Here is a 17215-nt window from a genome sequence, read left to right as displayed (position 1 = left end):
AACAATCACTAAAGCCCACCCGGGCTGAAACACATCAACCTTTTTCTGTGTTGGATCCTTTTAGCTTTGATGGGCATATATGAAAGAAAAGGACTTTTTTGCTTCATATCATCTTGCCAGCCCGTTTTGTACCATCGGATGGGAGGTCAATTAGCCAGAGCTCAAGGAACACCTAAAAACCTCTGGAGGGACCCTAGGATTCCATGTCAGTTCCTTCAAAGTTTCCTAGGGGTTCCTTGAACTGTGGCTGCTTGACCTCCCACCATTTGATGGTGCTTGCATAGGTCCAGGGGTCCACTTGGCAGGGCCATCTGCCTCAACCTGTTTAGTTGTCTGTAAGGGTGGAATTCTGACCACCACTGTAAGGGGCATTTTTCCCACTGGCCACTAATATAATGGGCATTTTTCACACTGACCTCCAATAAAAAGATTTTTTCTTCCCTGAGACCTGAAAAGTATTTCAAGGGTTCCTCTGGGGTAAAAAGGTTGAGAGAGGCTGCTCTAGAAGCTTTCACTCTTCTGTGAAGCTTCCCCACAAGAATGTGTCTTTGCGAATTGATGCCCATTCAACCAAAAGGGCATTGGAGAGGTCAAGTATAGAAGTATAGATGATACTCACAGTGCTTAATCTTTTCAGTTACTTTTTTTTACATGGGGGGTTCAAGATAAGGGGACCAAAGGACCTAGAGTAGCTATTCTAAACCAGGGTTTGGAGGAACCCAAGGTTCCTCCAGATGTTGCCAAGGGTTCCTTAAGCTTTACTACTTGATGGTGCCTGCATAGCTCAGGGGGCAACGACACTTGGCAGAGCCAGCTGCATGGCACCAATTATTTTCTTAGCTGTTTGTAAGGGAGGAATTTTGACCACAACTGTAAGGGGGCATTCTTCCTATTGACCACCACTGTATTGTGGGCATTCTTTCCACTGGACACCAATGTAAGGGACATTTTCCCTACGTACCTCCAATGAATTGGTTTTAGCACAGGTTCTTCAAGACCTGACATTTTTTTTCAAGGGTTCCCCTGGGGTAAAAAAAAAAGATTGAGAAAGACTGAACTAGAGGGAATTTTCATTTCTACCTTAAGCTAATCTGGAGTTTTATTTCAAAGTGGCTTCCATTTTTAGGATTAGCAGTCCTTGAACGTAACTCATTTATAGAACAGAGAATTCCTCCTTTATATGTTCAAACTGCTACAGTTGTAAGCTGCTAGAAGACTGACTGATCTATTCACTTTGCTATTTAGGCTTGCTCCAATAATGAAAGGCTCCGCTATGTTCAAATGATGGCCTTATGCAAATCAGGATTCGTGCCGTTTCCACACTGTGAATTCGTTAATATAATTGTAGAATAAATCTTGGCGGATCTGAATGGAGCGTATTCCGCAGACTGGAAAATAGCTTGATTCACCCGGATAATTTTCAACCTTCTAATTATCGGGTCGTTTTGTTTATCACCTAGTTAAATGTCAAACGTTTCTGTAATGTCCAGACATGTTGAAATTCGTAATGCCGCTGTGTGGTGCTATGATTCTTCAAAAATTTCGTAATTTGTTTACCATATGGGCAATTTTTGGCATTGGTTCACGCCACCAAGAATTACATAGTGTATGTAGGGTGAGTATTCCAATCTCCACTGTATCTGGGTATTATTCTTCTACTCTTAAACTCCGCTACATCAATTGTCAACTCAGTTGATATTACCGGGGAAATTCAAGTCAATCAGAATTTAAGGTTCAGGGAGCCAATGGAAGAAATGGTGGCACAAAGATGAGTTTAAGTTAAGTGCATCTTAGGAAAAAAAATGGAGGCTGCTTTTGAATGTGTATGCTGGCTGATTGTTATGTTGATTCACTGGCTTTATTACTTTCTGAATCACTGACCGTGGACAAGTATGAAGATCAAACTTCAGACAAAGCAAGAGCCTTTATCGGTTTACTTTTTTTGGGTTGGTGACCCAAAGCATTGAGGACGAGATGCAAAATGACAATCAGGCAACCGCAATTTGAAGCAATGAAGGCCTACATATTCTCTAATAACATGTTTTACTCAACTTACAGACTGCTATCCTCCCCCTACTTCACACTTCATCTAAATGCTGGATTTCTATGGAGCTGACCTTTGGATTTCTATGGAGCTGACCTTTAAACCTTGGATTTCCAATTCTCAACATTCAAAGACACTATATGGGCAAATGTTTGTTGGCACCCAACCATCACACCTAATCCCAAAGCCATCTGCATTAATATGGATTTGCCCTCTATTTGTAGCTATAACTGCCTTTACTGTTTCTGGGTAGGCTGTTGGAGTGTGTCTGAAGGAATGCCCATTTAGCCAAATGAGCATTTTTGAGGTCAAGTAGACCTCGTTCATAGTCCATATTCCAATTCATCCCAAGGCTGTTCAGTAGGGTTGAAGTCAGGGCTCTGCACAGGACACTCAAGTTCCTCCGTACCAACCTGGTCAAACCATGTCTTTATGGTGCTGGCCAACATTTTTGAGGGCAGGCACTGATGTTGGATGAGAAGACCTGGCTCACAATGGTGGTTTCAATTGATTCCAAAGGTGTTCAGTAGGGATGCGGTCAGTGCTCTGTGCAGAACACTCAATTTCCTCCACACCAAACTGGTCAGAAAATGTCTTTATTGGGGCTGGCCACCATTTATGTGGTCAGATACTGATGTTGAATGAGAAGACCTGGTTTACACTCAGTTTTCCAATTCATTCAAAGAGTGTTCAGTAGGGTTGAGGTCAGGGCTCTGTGCAGGCCACTTGAGTTCCTCCACACTAACCTGGTCAAATCATGTTTTTAAGAAGCAGGTCACCATTAATGAGGGCAGGTACTGATGTTGTATGAGAAGACCTGGCTTGCTATCAACGTTTCAATTAAATTCCAAAGGTGTTCAGTAGGTTTGAGGTCAGGGCTCTGTGCAGGCCACTCAAGTTCCTCCGCACCAAACTTATCATACAATGTCTTTATGGAGCTTTTTTTTCTGGGCACAGTCATGCTGGATTGGCAAAGGTTGGAAGCACACAATTGTCTAAATTGCTTAGAGTAGTAACAGGACCCTTCACTGAAAATATCCAAACTCAGTCCCTTAGAGCAGTGGTTCTCAACCCTGTCCTCAAATACCCCCCACAGGCCATGTTTTGGGAATTTCTCTTAGATAAAATAGCTGTCCAAAATACCAAGCCATTGACTCTGATTTAAAGCACCTGTGCAAGATAATGGAAAACCTGCAAACATGGCCCGTTGGAGGTACTTGAGGACAGGGTTGAGAACCACTGCCTTAGAGGAATGTCCACCCATGTTTAGCCATACAGTAGTTGTAATGGTCAGGTGTTAACAAACAGGTACATGGTCAGCGTCCAGTTCTAGAACAAGTATGTTCAGTTGATCGAAAAACTTAATTTAGAATTCCAAGCCTGGAAGGAAAGTCAAATGTTTAAAATTTTCAAACATTTCAAACGTTTTTTTTCTTACTACGTGATGGTAGCATGAAACCCAACCCCTGTGCACACAGCCTACACCCCAACTCACCAGATGTGCCAAAATGCATCTGCATTTTGTACAAAAGATCTTTTTCGGCAGTTAAATTGCTTTCGAGGCAAAACAACTATTATCAAAAGTCTACGGCCAGCCGTGGAATGCGTCACTCATGTTTGCCCAAATAGAAGGGGCTTAATAGAAAGGACAACAGAAGAGATTTCTTCTTGAAGAAAAAAAAGTCTCAAGAAACGTCAATGAACGAAAAAAAAAAAAGGTGTGCTCAGAAAACAAAAAATATATAATACTGATAATGTCACTCGTGTATGCTTTTCGCATTTTACAGATATTATATAAAAAATATATATGTATATTTACACACGTACTGTACAAAAATGATTGCCTACGAGCATCTGTTTGCAAAAGGAACAGATATCGTACAAAAGAGAAATTTGGTTGAAATTATACAAAAAAACAAAAAACAATAACTATACATTTTTAAACAGATTTTCCGGAAGATTAAAAGGGGTCGTACAGTTTTTATGAAGCCACTGAAACTCAGAAAGCTTATGAAACAGACTTTGGAAATCAGGTAGGTTCTCTTTGGGAAAGCAACAAGATATTAAAGTGAATCTTTTTTTTTTGTTTGCAAATTTTGGACGGGGTGTTGAAGGATTAGTGTCCGTGTCCCCGTTGAGGAGATATACCCTCTCTATTTGTCCTGGTGACCACTGTGAGGGAAAATCCCAAAATTTTGAGTAGTCAGCAGAACAGGAATAGATTGAAAATGGTAACATTTCTAAAAATAATTGGAAAAACTGGAAAACTGTAACAGGTACTTACCGTGATTTCCCTTTTCTGGTGGTAGTATGCTGCCATGTTGGTGTCAGGAAAGGGAAATTACGGTAAGTACTTGATACAATTTTCCAATTTTTCCAATTTTTTTTTACAACTGTTGTACAGGAAATGTTTAGTAAATCTCCCCAATGGGACCCAGATGGCAAAAAAAGACAGGAGTTTTAACCATTCTCCTATCTAAAATACAAAAAAAAGTGTTTTGACTTTTTATATACGTTAAAATATGATACACTATATTCTACTAACGAAAAAAAAAAAAGGAATTTTATGAGGTTGAAATCACCACTATTTAATATAACTTTACAATGTATTTTAAATATTTTTTCTATAATATTTGGAATTTTTTTATACCTCATTTTCATAATTTGCTGTTCACCAAAAAATGAGATTGTAGTATTTTACCGTAACTTTTTATAGTCTCTTTTTAAGCTTGTCATTATCTATATAGTTAACGCAAGATCCATTGGTTCCTTGGTAGATATTGTGGTAAAATATTGGTCAAATATTAGGAAGGACTAGCCCTTAGGCAGCTTTTTCAGAGGATGAGGGTCATACGCAGGCTCGTATCTCAAACCAGAAAATTTCTACAGCTGGAAAAATTTTGCTAAACCAGAAGGCCCAGCATCCTTTACCTTCATTATTTTAAAGCCCCAAGAAGGGGAAATTTGAAGCCCCTAAAATGTGTTGGCTTTAATTAAATAACTCATAACTTCTGGACGTTATGCTACTGGCTTGGAGCTTCTCTTATTTTTCTCATTCTAAGCAAAAATCAAGATAGGGGGAACAGATTAAATAGACATAAGTCACAGTAAATGTATTTTTTTCATGTATATAAGATTCCAAGGCCATTTACAGGGGGGGGGGTAGGCTCAGCATATAAAATTGATTTACATCAAGAATCCCATAGGATTAATAAGTACCATGCTTTTACAAGTCTTAGCAAACACAGGTGTTTTTTTTTTCTTTCTTTCTTTTTTTCTTTCTTTTATGCTTTGTAAAAAATACAAACCCTTAACCATTACAAGTGTTAAGGCACCTGAAGTAAAAGGTAACTGAACTGGTCATGACTATGGGTTTAAATAACAATTGGATATAATGGGAACAAAGTAGGGTTATGAGTTTTAAATGCTGGTCAACATACTGTACTTGTGATGTTTCTTCTTGAATATCTTGAGCACTTGGTATAAGCATTTTTAGGACTAAAGAAAAGATTTAAAGTGTATCTAAAGCTCCTAAAGCTCTAAAGCACATGGGCCAGATGCAGCCTTTTTCTCACCCTTATTTGGCCATTGGGGCACTGTTCCTCCCATGGATACCAATGATGGGGCACTGTTCCTCCCACTGACACCAATGATGGGGCACTATTTCTCCCACTGATACCAATGATGGAGCACCATTCCTCCACTGATACCAATGATGGGGCACTATTCCTCCCACTGATACCAATGATGGGGCACTATTCCTCCCACTGATACCAATGATGGGGCACTATTCCTCCCACTGATACCAATGATGGGGCATTATTCCTCCACTGACACCAATGATAGGACCCTATTCCTCCACTGACACCAATGATGGGGCACTGTTCCTCCCACTCATACCAATGATGGAGCACTATTCCTCCCACTGACACCAATGATGGAGCACTATTCCTCACACTGACACCAATGATGGGGCACCATTCCTCCACTGGCACCAATGATGAGGCACCATTCCTCCACTGACACCAATGATGGGGCACCATTCCTCCACTGACACCAATAATGGGGCACTGTTCCTCTCACTGATACTAATGATGGGGCACTGTTCCTCCTATTGACACCAATGATGGGGCACTATTTCTCCCACTGCTACCAATGATGGATCACTATTCATTTCACTGATCAATTGATCAACTTGGGTACAACCAGCCTGTCGGATTTTACATGGGCTTATTGCTAGCAGCTTTTATAGCTGCTAGCAGTAATCACTGTGTTCTCCTGGTAGGGACAAACGCAGGGGTTGCAGGAAAGAAAATCGCTCTTTCTATGGCTGGCTTAAGTGTTACCCCCAAAAATGAAGTCTCCTGTCCTGCCAGACAGGACTGTGTTGTGTACATCTTAGGACTGGATGGGCAGAAATACAAATCTCATGTCAAACCAACCCTTCTTGTAAAATACAGGTATGTCATCTGTATATTTACTTGTTTGCCTGGAGTTGAGGTTTAAGAATCATAAGGAACCATAGAGAAGGACAAATTGTGGAAAAACTAAAATTATTTTTAGCTGAAAGTCAATCAGCGTCAGGATGGGCAGTGTCACCACTCCTGTCTCCTACGTCTTCTCATAATTACAACAGAAAATGAATTTATGAGATGCATGAGATGGGAATTAATACATATAGCAGAATGGGTTCCCTCAAACATGTATGTTGGATAATAAATTAATCTGAAGGAACTAACCTTTACACAGGAGTGTTTAGAAATTTGGATTAAAATTCAGTGTGATCAATAAATAGTTTTTGGCTGAAAAACACTCAAGTAGTCTGTAGACTTTTCAGCCTTTTTACCATGAACTCAGTAGGACCTACCTATGTTCCCTTGTAGACTTTGGATTCCATATCTTTAGCTGGCTGGTACCAACTCATCTTTCATTCTCCAATACATGCATCCACTGTTTGCTATGAATAGTCATGTTTACTAAGCAATATTGACTACCAGAATTCTACTATAAAGATCTGTCTAACCATCGAATTTGCTTAGTGTGTACACTGTATATGGCCAAAGTCTGTAGACAATCACGTGTATAAAAGCTTGTTGAAGATTATCATTTCAAAACCTTGGGTAATAGTATCAAATCAGTCCCCCTGCAAAAACAACAAGCTTGTTGGACAACCCATTCTAAGACCATGGCCATTAATATGGAGTTGGCCCCCTTTGCGGTTATAACAGTCTCCAGTCTCCTCTAAGAAGGCTTTCCATAAGATTTTGGTGTATCTGTAGGAATTTGTGCCCATTCAGGCCAAAGAATATTTGTCAGGTCAGGTGATTTTGGAGAAGAAGACCTGGCTTGGTGTTCCAATCAAACCCAAAGGTGTTCGGTGGGTCTCTATGCAGACCACACCAAATTCAACAAAGTACTTTATGGAACTTGCTTTGCCCATCATTTTGAGGGATGTCCACATACCTTTGGCTATATACAGTATAATGTATTACCATTCGTATCACCAAGATCTAAGTATGACCATTCATATTACCAAGATCTTAGACCACTTGATCATGGGTATTTTTCTCAAACTCTAATGGTGGCGATTTTGGAATTGTGAAACCGGTAATTCTTACTGCCTATACAAGCCCAATATAATACCTTTATATGAGACAGGTCAAAAAGTCGAGTTACAAATAAAAAGCCCAAAAAATTATGTGCAAAAATATGCAGCAAGAATATAAAGTAAAAATAACTATAAAAATGGTGTATACGTCTCTTCACAGAGATCTTCGTAAAGTACACGTACAATACAAACAGGGGTGAAGGAGTGCTCCGTAATTTCACACACTGTTACCCATTCCAAAGGGCAGGCAGGTAGGTGTATTACAGCATAGCACGTGGTAGTAATTCTAGATCATGTGTTCCTGAAGCAGGATGAACATCAGTATCCCAAAAAATAGTGGAATTTATAAACTGACCCACAAAATGTTCCAAATTGTGGTGTTTTGATTGTCCAAATCCTAGCCACTCCACTTTGCCAACAGCTGCTATTCAAAATACCAGGATGGTGAAGACTATTGACCGAAAAAGTGGTGGTGGCCTAACATTGAATCAGCATTTTCCTCTTCTCCTTAAATCCAACAGCTGGAATGTATACCTACAAAAGACCTTGCAATAGCAAGACCAAATGCCTCTCATTGGTGATGGCATGACATTCCTGGCAGTTAGGGAGATGGCTAAAAACCAGAAATGAGTTTGTGTGAAAAAAGACCAAAGTGATTCATGGAACTTATTGGCGGAATGAAAAACTTCACCAGTACCGAACTGAGGTCTAAGTCATAAGTGTTTGCCATACACCAGACGGCAAAGTCAGTGGTATTCAAGGAATGGTCAGGTGCTAAAAGGCCAGCTTTTTTGTTTGGCATCTTATTCCATATCAAGACTTCGAGGCTCTGCCTGGCGGGCAACTTCGACTGTTTTCTTGGGGACTTCTGAGATCAAGACAATAAGGTCCCTGAGTATCAGAAGATACGGTAAGAGGTTGTTTCCCTTCCAAGAGTGCTGTCTCATGAATTGATATTGTATCAGAGAAGGCATAACTGAAAGACGTCTCCCCATTGACTTTCCCCTTTTTTGCCCACCGGCTTTAACTTTAAGTCAGTCCTCAGACATGTGTCTGCATCCTTTGTTGAAACCTCTGTCCATAGTCAGAATGCTGGGATGTGTATGAGAAACGGGTGGCTCCTGTGAACTTCCCAACTGGGTCAAAAGTATCATAAGGTCCTCGATCCATACCTGTTGTGGTTGGCTGCATGTAACCAAGCCTGTATGTGGGGTAGCCAGCGTTAGTTGAGAAAGCATGTGTCCCAAACTTTTCATAGTTATCGTAGGAAAGTTGACTGGTGGTATCTGTAGTAGCGGATGTAACTGTGGGAGTAGGGTCTGTACTATAATCTGATGTAGGAGCCCGGCTATAGGTGTTCAGCTGGGCATAGCCACTGGAGTGAGAAAGACGAGACGAAGGGCGAGCATCAAACCGTGCCGGTCCAGGATTACGGTACTCTGCGTACAACACAGATCGGGATGTTGGCCTGTCGTCATGAGCTCGGACATTGTAATATCCATTGGTTGGATCCTAGGGAAGAAGAGGAGTATGATCAATGGCAGACAGTGATGGAGATGGAAAAATGATCATAGAATTAGAAAGAAAAAGGAAACACTAGTGGAGTCTGTGCTAACATATGAAGAGCGTATTGACTTCTAATTAAATATATACACTATATGCCCAAAAGTTTGTTGACACCTGACCATCACAGCTACTAATATGACTATATCATAACAAAGATATTTTTAGACCATTGTGCTCTTCCAACCATGTGGTAACAGTTTGGGGAAGGCCCTTTGCTGTTGCAGAATGACTGTGTCCCCGTGCACAAAGCCAGCTCCATTAAGACATGGTTTGTTAAGTATGGTGTGTGGGCACTCGAATGCCCTGCACAGGGTCCTGACCTCAACCCTACTAAGCACATTTGGATGAATTTAAATGCAGACTATTCATCATCTATACTTGACGTCTCCAATGCCCTTTTAGTTGAATGGCTATCAATTCCCAAAGAAACACTCTTTTGGGGAACCTTCACAGAAGAGTGGAAGCTTCTAGAGCAGCCTTTCTCAACCTTTTTACCCCAGGGGAACCCTTGACATACTTTTCAGGTCTCAGGGAACCTTTGCAAAAATCAATTGATTGGAGGTCAGTTAGAACAATTCCCCTTACATTGGTGGCCAGTGGGAGGAAAGCTCCATACATCGGTGATCAGTGGGAAGAATGTTCCTTACATTGGTGATCAGTGGGAAGAATGTTCCTTACATTGGTGATCAGTGGGAAGAATGTTCCTTACATTGGTGATCAGTGGGAAGAATGCCCCTTACATTGGTGGTCAGTGGGAAGAATGCCCCTTACATTGGTGGTCAGTGGGAAGAATGCCCTTTTACAGTGGTGGTCAGAATGTCACGCTTACAGACAACTAAAATGGGTTCAGGCAGATGGCCCTGCCAAGTGGACTCCGGGACCTATGCAAGCACCATCACATGGGAAGTCAAGCAGTCACAGTTCAAGGAACCCCTAGCAAACTTTGGAAGAACCCTAGGATTCCACAGAACCCTGGTTGAGAATAGCTGGTCTAGAGATGCAAAGGGAGTGGGTGAACTTCATATGAATGCCCATGGTTTTGGAATGGAATGTCCAACAAGCTTGTATAGGTGTAATTGTCAGGCGTGTCACAAACCTTTGGCCGTATAGGGCATGTGCATTTAAATACAAAAGTGAAGCAACAGTCACTATACAGGTGCATACATTTATTAAGAGAGTCAAGTAAAAATGTTTTTTCGACTACAGACATATACAAAAAAAACACATCTTATTTAACATGTTAGCTTGTGGCTGATGTTCATCAATCACAGAGTTACAAAAATAAGTGATGGTTATGAGGTCTGGTCATCAAAGCTGCGAGGGGGTAAAACAAACGGTTGTAATATCTGCCAACTTTTTGAAAGCAAACTAAAACTACCTCTCTCTTGAACCAAGCTCCAGCCTGGAAAGTGTTGGGGATAACATTTGTGTTTAGTTTATTTCAACCAATAAAAATTTTGACCCTCATTTGTATTACTCTACCAACAATGTGTTTGTGAGTCCCTCCAATTTATTGTCGCTGTTTGGTTAGGAAAAATACGCTTGTACATTCAGCAGATATAACTTTGATGACCGACCCTTAGTTTTGGCACTGATGGTTACATGGTATTTGAAACAGAAGGCTGAGGTTAAGTCAGAATCCAAAATCTGGTCCATCTGTAAAAGTAGCACTTGGCCAGTCCTCAATACTAATAAATAAATAAATAAATAAAAAAAAGTCCACAAGAGTAAAGTCAAAACTACATTCAAGAGCACCAGAGTTAGCCCAATATGTCCGTTTAGATATTTTGTAAATCCACGGAAAGCTTTGGTTAACATGAAGGCCATCTCAATCCATTTTGGAGGAACTGTCCGAACAATTGCACGCTACGCGGAATAATATGTTCTTCTGATGTCTGTCCAGTATGAAATCCATCAGGTTAGTTGGTCTCCACCGGATACTGGGCTATGTTCAAGTGTAGCTTTATGTACCACCACCAGGCCGAGGTAGGCGGCAGTGTCCCATATCTGATGCGGTCCACTTTGTTCTCTGCAACAAATCTGTTGCCACCATCTCCCCTAACTTCACAGAAGTGTAATTGGGGTTCTGGATCATCTTCACCAGACCAGTTTATAAATCACATTTCGAAACATTGTTCTCAAATCTCTAAAAAGGTATGCAACTGTATAGTAAATGTTTGCTTCACCCCCATATTCATAAGAGATAGAGAAAGACAAAAGAGAAAAGAGATAATAAATAGATAGAGTCTTGTATAATAATTTACACATTACACTAAATAGTACACATGACTTGATTATCCTGCATGCCAGACAACTCTTTTTTCGTGCTTAAGACAAGGTGCAAGTTGGGAGTACTGTTGGTTTAGTGACTTGATGTTTAGTTTAGTGACTAGATGATGCCGAGTAGGCTGTCAGCATCATTTGGTCAGTGCTACACCATGCTGCGTCCCACCCAGGGGGGACCTGTGGTAACTCTAGATCCTGTGATTGACCAGTCTTAGTTTAGGTTTTTATTTGTATTGGTTGAACAGAGCCGGGTGCCGCACCTTGAGCTCGTACTCCTCTCGGTCGATGGTGTCACAACGCAGGTCTTGCTTGAGGTCCACGTCATCCTTAAAAGACTGAGAAATAGGAGAATATTTTGAGACACATTTTTTTTTTTTTTTTTTTTTACTTATAAGGCCAGTTGCCAAAACACCTAAAACTCACTTTACATGCTAAATACTGAATAACACACATCTTAAAAAAAAACAAAACAAGCAAAAACTTTGAGTATAACTCATATCCTACTATTAACCACTTGACCTCCGAAAAGGTTTTACCCCCTTCAGGACCAGGGCTACTTTTTTGCTACTCAGCACTGCGCTACTTTAACTGGTAATTGCTCGGTCATGCAACACTGTACCCCAATGAAATTGATATTTTTTCCCACACAAATAGAGCTTTCTGGTGGTATTTGATCACCCCTGGGTTTTTTTTTATTATTTAATCACATGCCTACTAGGGCACATTTACCCCCTATTCCTGCCCAGGCCAATTTTCAGCTATAAGCGCTGCCACACTTTGAATAATAATTGTGCGGTCGTGCAACACTGTACCCAAATAAAAAATGTAAATCATTTTTGTTCCACACAAATAAAGCTTTCTTTTGGTGGTATTTAATCACTGCTGCTATTTTTTTGTTAATTACAAAATAAAAAAATGAAAAACAAAAGACCAAAAATTTTGAAAAAAAAAAAGTTTCTTAGTTTCTGTCAGTAAATTTTGTAGATAAGTAACTTTTCTCCTTCACTGATGTGTGCTAAAGAGGCGGCACTGATGAGCACTGATGAGGTGGCAATTATGGGCAGTGATGAGGCGGCACTGAAGGGCACTGATGTGGCGGCACTGAAAGGTAGCACTGACTGGCATCACTAATGGGCACTGATTGGTGTCACTGATGGGCACTGATGGGTGTCACTGATGGGCACTGACTGGCATCACTAATGGGCACTGAATGGTGTCACTGATGGGCACTGTTTGGTTTAACTGATGGGCACTGACTGGCATCACTAATGGGCACTGATTGGTGTCACTGATGGGCACTGTTTGGTTTAACTGATGGGCACTGACTGGCATCACTAATGGGCACTGATTGGTGTCACTGATGGGCACTGATTGGTGTCACTGATGGGCACTGACTGGCATCACTGATGGGCACTGATTGGTGTCACTGATGGGCACTGACTGGCATCACTAATGGGCACTGAATGGTGTCACTAATGGGCACTGTTTGGTGTCACTGATGGGCACTAACTGGCATCACTAATGGGCACTGATTGGTGTCACTGATGGGCACTGATTGGTGTCACTGATGGGCACTGACTGGCATAACTGATGGGCACTGATTGGTGTCACTGATGGGCACTGACTGGCATCACTAATGGGCACTGATTGGTGTCACTGATGGCCGTTGATTGGTGTCACTGATGGGCGTTGATTGGTGTCACAGATGGGCGCTGATTGGTGTCATTGATGGGCACTGACTGGCATCACTAATGGGCACTGATTGGTGTCACTGATGGGCACTGCTGGGGCTGTACTGTAATCAGGGCACTGTTGATAGGAGATTCCGTTGATCGGCTCTCCTCTCCTCACACTCTATCAGTGTGAGCCAAGGAGAGCCAATAAAAGGCACTTCCTTGTTTACATGTAATTGGACACAGCTGATCACATGGGTAAAAGAGCCACGTCGTCGGCTCTTTACCGAGATGGGGGTCACGCCGTGTCCTAGGAACACGGCAAGGCCGCGATTACCGCAGGCTCGCGAGAGCTGCGGTTCTGGGGCGCCGTCATATGACATCCTCCCAGGATGGGAGCACATCCCGCCCGTCGTCAATTTTCTACTTTTCGTTCTAAAACATATCCAATAATAAAAAAAAAAATTAAAAAAATATAATTTCTTCATAAACTTAAGCCAAAGTGTACGCTGCTACATGTCTTTGAGAAGATTGGGACAAGGAAACCTGTCCCCAACAGGTCACCAAGAACGGTTTCCTTGTCCCAATCTTCTCAATTATTCTGGATGATGGTCACCTTTCACCTTTCATATTTATATTAATTATGAGGTTTAAGCTTTTATTCTGCTACATGTGTTTGGTTAAAAAACAAAACAAAAAAAAACCCAATAAGTGTATATTAATTAGTTTGTGTGAAAAGTATTCGGAACAAATTAATAATAAATAATAATAATAAAAAATTTTTATTATTATTATTGTTATTTATTATTATTAATGCGTTTCGTTCCATTCATTTAGATACAGCATTTCAGATAATTTGTAACTTCGAATAAATTCGTATTTGTTACATTCACTAACAGCCAAATTTAAAAGGAAATTCCAATACCTATAATTTAATAGTTAGTTGTTTTTTTTTTTCGTTTTTCGGGTCATTCGTAAATTCCTAAATTTGAAAATTCGTAATTTCGAAAATTCGTAAATTCGAGAATCCAAAAATAAGAAAGAAAATCCGAAAATTTGAAAGAACGAACTCCGAAAATTCTAAATAATAACTAACTAATAATAAACTCACTTTTAAATTATAGGTATTGGAATTCCTTTCAAATTTGTCTGTTAGTGAACGTAACGAATACAAATTTATCGGAAGTTAGGAAATTATCTGAAATAAAGAATGCAGTATCTAAAAAAATGGAACGGAACGAATAATAAATAATAATAAAAAGTATTCTTTATCCTTATTGTTATTTATTATTATTAATGCGTTAAGTTCCATTTGTTTAGATACAGCATTCATTATTTCAGATAATATGTAACTTCGGATAAATTCGTATTTGTTACGTTCACTAACAGCCAAATTTGAAAGGAAATTCCAATACCTATAATTCAATAGTTAATTATTTCAGATTTTCAAATTGTTAGGTTTTAGGACTTACGAGTTTTCAAATTTACGAATTTTCAAATATACGACTTTTCAAATATTCAAATCTCCAAATATCCGGAAAAATGTGTTAAACGGGTTTTTGTTAATTCCGGTGTTTCCGAATTAACGAATGTTTCGAAGTTCATTAAAAAAACTATTTTACAAATTTTTGAATTTACAAATTTATTAATTTTCAAATTTCTGAATTTTTCTCATTTATGAATTTATGAATTTTTGAATTTTCACATTTACGAATATCCGGAAAAAATTTTTAATCGGGTTTTCGTTAATTCAGGTGTTTCCGAATTAACAAATTTTGTTGAAATTCGTTAAAAAAACTATTTTACGAATTTTCAACTTTTCAAATTTACGAATTTTCGAATATTTAAATTTACAGATATCTGGAAAAATTTGTTAAACGGGTTTTCGTTAATTCAGGTGTTTCCGAATTAACGAATTTGTCGAAATTCGTTACAAAAACCGATGGTGTATATACTGGAATTTATGCAGCTACAGACGCTATACTGGTAATGGCGGTGATCATCGACTTATAGTGTGACTGTGATAGGGTGGCGGGCAATCTGGTGCTAACAGACACTAGCTGGGAGGGTCCCTAACTGACACCGTCATCGCTAGTGACACTAATACAGTGATCAGTGATAATACTATACACTGTCACTGTACTAATGACACTGTCTGGGAAGGGGTTAACATTTAACGGTGATCAAGGGGTTAATTGTGTGCCTAACAATGTGTGATGTGTGCTGCCTCTACTTACTGATCCGGCTGTTTTTTCCTCCCTGCTTTTCAGGGAGAAGAACCAGCCATATCGCTGTTCTCTGTACATGGAGCTCTGTGTGTTTGTAAACACAGAACCCTGTGCTGTAATTGGACACAGCCGATCAGCAGGTTTCAGTCAAAATCATTAGCAGAAATCTGCCACCAAACATGTGCTGTGCGTGCACAGAAAAAAAAAAATGAAAATTTTGAAAAGACAATATTTTCTACATTCTGTTATAAAACATTTCCAATTAAAAAAAAAGAAGATCGAATTTCTTCATAAATTTCAGGCTGGTCCTGTACTGTGCTTGTACCTGCTGACCACACGCAGTATATTTACTGTGAGCAGTCAGCAGGGGGTTAAAAAATATGTGCATGTTCACTTACAGTTAGAACCCCACCCACCCCCGCAATGTCCCACAAATACCTGTTGAGCCTGCCAGTGAAGTCCACCTAATGCAGATTCCTGTGACGGGGCGGCAAAGATGCTGCACTGCTCCTGAAATCAGAGCAGAGTTGTCACCTTAATGTAGATTGTGCCTGCTTGCCTTACAGTGATCTTGCTGTGGGGGTGTGGCTAACAGCATTGTCACTGCTGATTGGTAAGACTGTAACTTGTCAACCTGACCCCACCTAGCCCCACCCACTGATTTCTGGATTGGCAGCACAGCCTTCTGTTTGGTGGATGAAACCCTCCTACGGTGAGCTGCAGTGTCTGAGAGGGGAAGCGTGTGAGACACAAATGGAGAATATCGCTCAGTAAGGGCAGGTAAAGGGACATTTTTTTTTTTGCCCACTTTATGAGGCATGTTCATCATATAATGACTAGAGGTGGGAGGTGTTTAGGCTGTCATATAGGTGCCTTTAAGGAAGGAAACTTCCAGAACTGAATGCCAAGGGGTGCTGGTGTGTGCTGGAGGGTCTATTGGTGCTGGGCGCTGGGGAATCTATTGTTACTGCATGGGATCTATTTTTCCAGGGGGGTCTATTGTTGCTGGGGAGGTCTATTGTTGCAGGTGGGGGATCTATTGACGCTGGGGTAGGTCTTATGTTGCAGGGGCGCAATGGTTGCTGGGAGGGATCTACTGTTGAGGGAGGGGTCTTTGTTGCTGGCTGCTGGGGAATCTATTGTTGCTGGATGGGATCTATTTTTGCTGCTGGGGGATCTATTGTTGCTGGGGTGAGTCTTATGTTGCAGGTGGTGATCTATTGTTGCTGGGGTGGGTCTTATGTTGCAGGGGGTCAATCATTGCTGAGAGGGATCTACTGTGGAGGGAGGGGTCTATTTTGCTGGCTGCTTGAGGGTCTATCAATGCTGGCCGCTGGGGAATCTATTGTTGCTGGATGGGGTCTATTTTTGCAGGGCGGTCTATTGTTGCAGGCGGGAGATCTATTGATGCTGGGGTGGGTCTTATGTTGCAGGGGGTCAATCGTTGCTGGTATATACTATTAAGGGTGGGGTCTTTGTTGCTGGCTGCTGGAGGGTCTTTTGATGCTGGCCGCTGGGGAATCTATTGTTGCTGGATGGGATCTATTTTTGCTGCTGGGGGATCTATTGTTGCTGGGGTGAGTCTCATGTTGCAGGTGGTGATCTATTGTTGCTGGGGTGGGTCTTATGTTGCAGGGGGACAATCATTGCTGAGAGGGATCTACTGTGGAGGGAGGGGTCTATTTTGCTGGCTGCTTGAGGGTCTATCAATGCTGGCCGCTGGGGAATCTATTGTTGCTGGATGGGGTCTATTTTTGCAGGGCGGTCTATTGTTGCAGGCGGGAGATCTATTGATGCTGGGGTGGGTCTT

At 40.9% G+C, this 17215-nt stretch overlaps 1 protein-coding gene across 2 annotated transcripts in view; it reads right to left on the bottom strand.

Annotated features, from left to right (window-relative positions):
- Positions 1-5593: 5593 nt before the first annotated feature.
- KIRREL1 (kirre like nephrin family adhesion molecule 1) overlaps positions 5594-17215 on the bottom strand; it is a 281642-nt gene continuing 270020 nt past the window's right edge. Inside the window, exons 14-16 of one of the 2 annotated variants that reach the window (XM_073610343.1) lie at positions 15844-15915; positions 11765-11839; positions 5594-9164 (exon numbers count right to left, since the gene is read on the bottom strand). In XM_073610343.1, the coding sequence (XP_073466444.1) occupies positions 8694-9164; positions 11765-11839; positions 15844-15915 (618 nt within the window). In that variant the 3' untranslated portion in view covers positions 5594-8693. The remainder of the gene's footprint in view (positions 9165-11764; positions 11840-15843; positions 15916-17215) is intronic. The other variant, XM_073610344.1, reaches the window with a different exon arrangement.

Source organism: Aquarana catesbeiana, linkage group LG13 (genome assembly GCF_042186555.1).
Source record: "Aquarana catesbeiana isolate 2022-GZ linkage group LG13, ASM4218655v1, whole genome shotgun sequence".
Lineage (NCBI taxonomy): Eukaryota > Metazoa > Chordata > Amphibia > Anura > Ranidae > Aquarana > Aquarana catesbeiana.
Note: the sequence above shows the minus strand (reverse complement) of the source record. Positions and strands in the feature narration are given on the sequence as shown.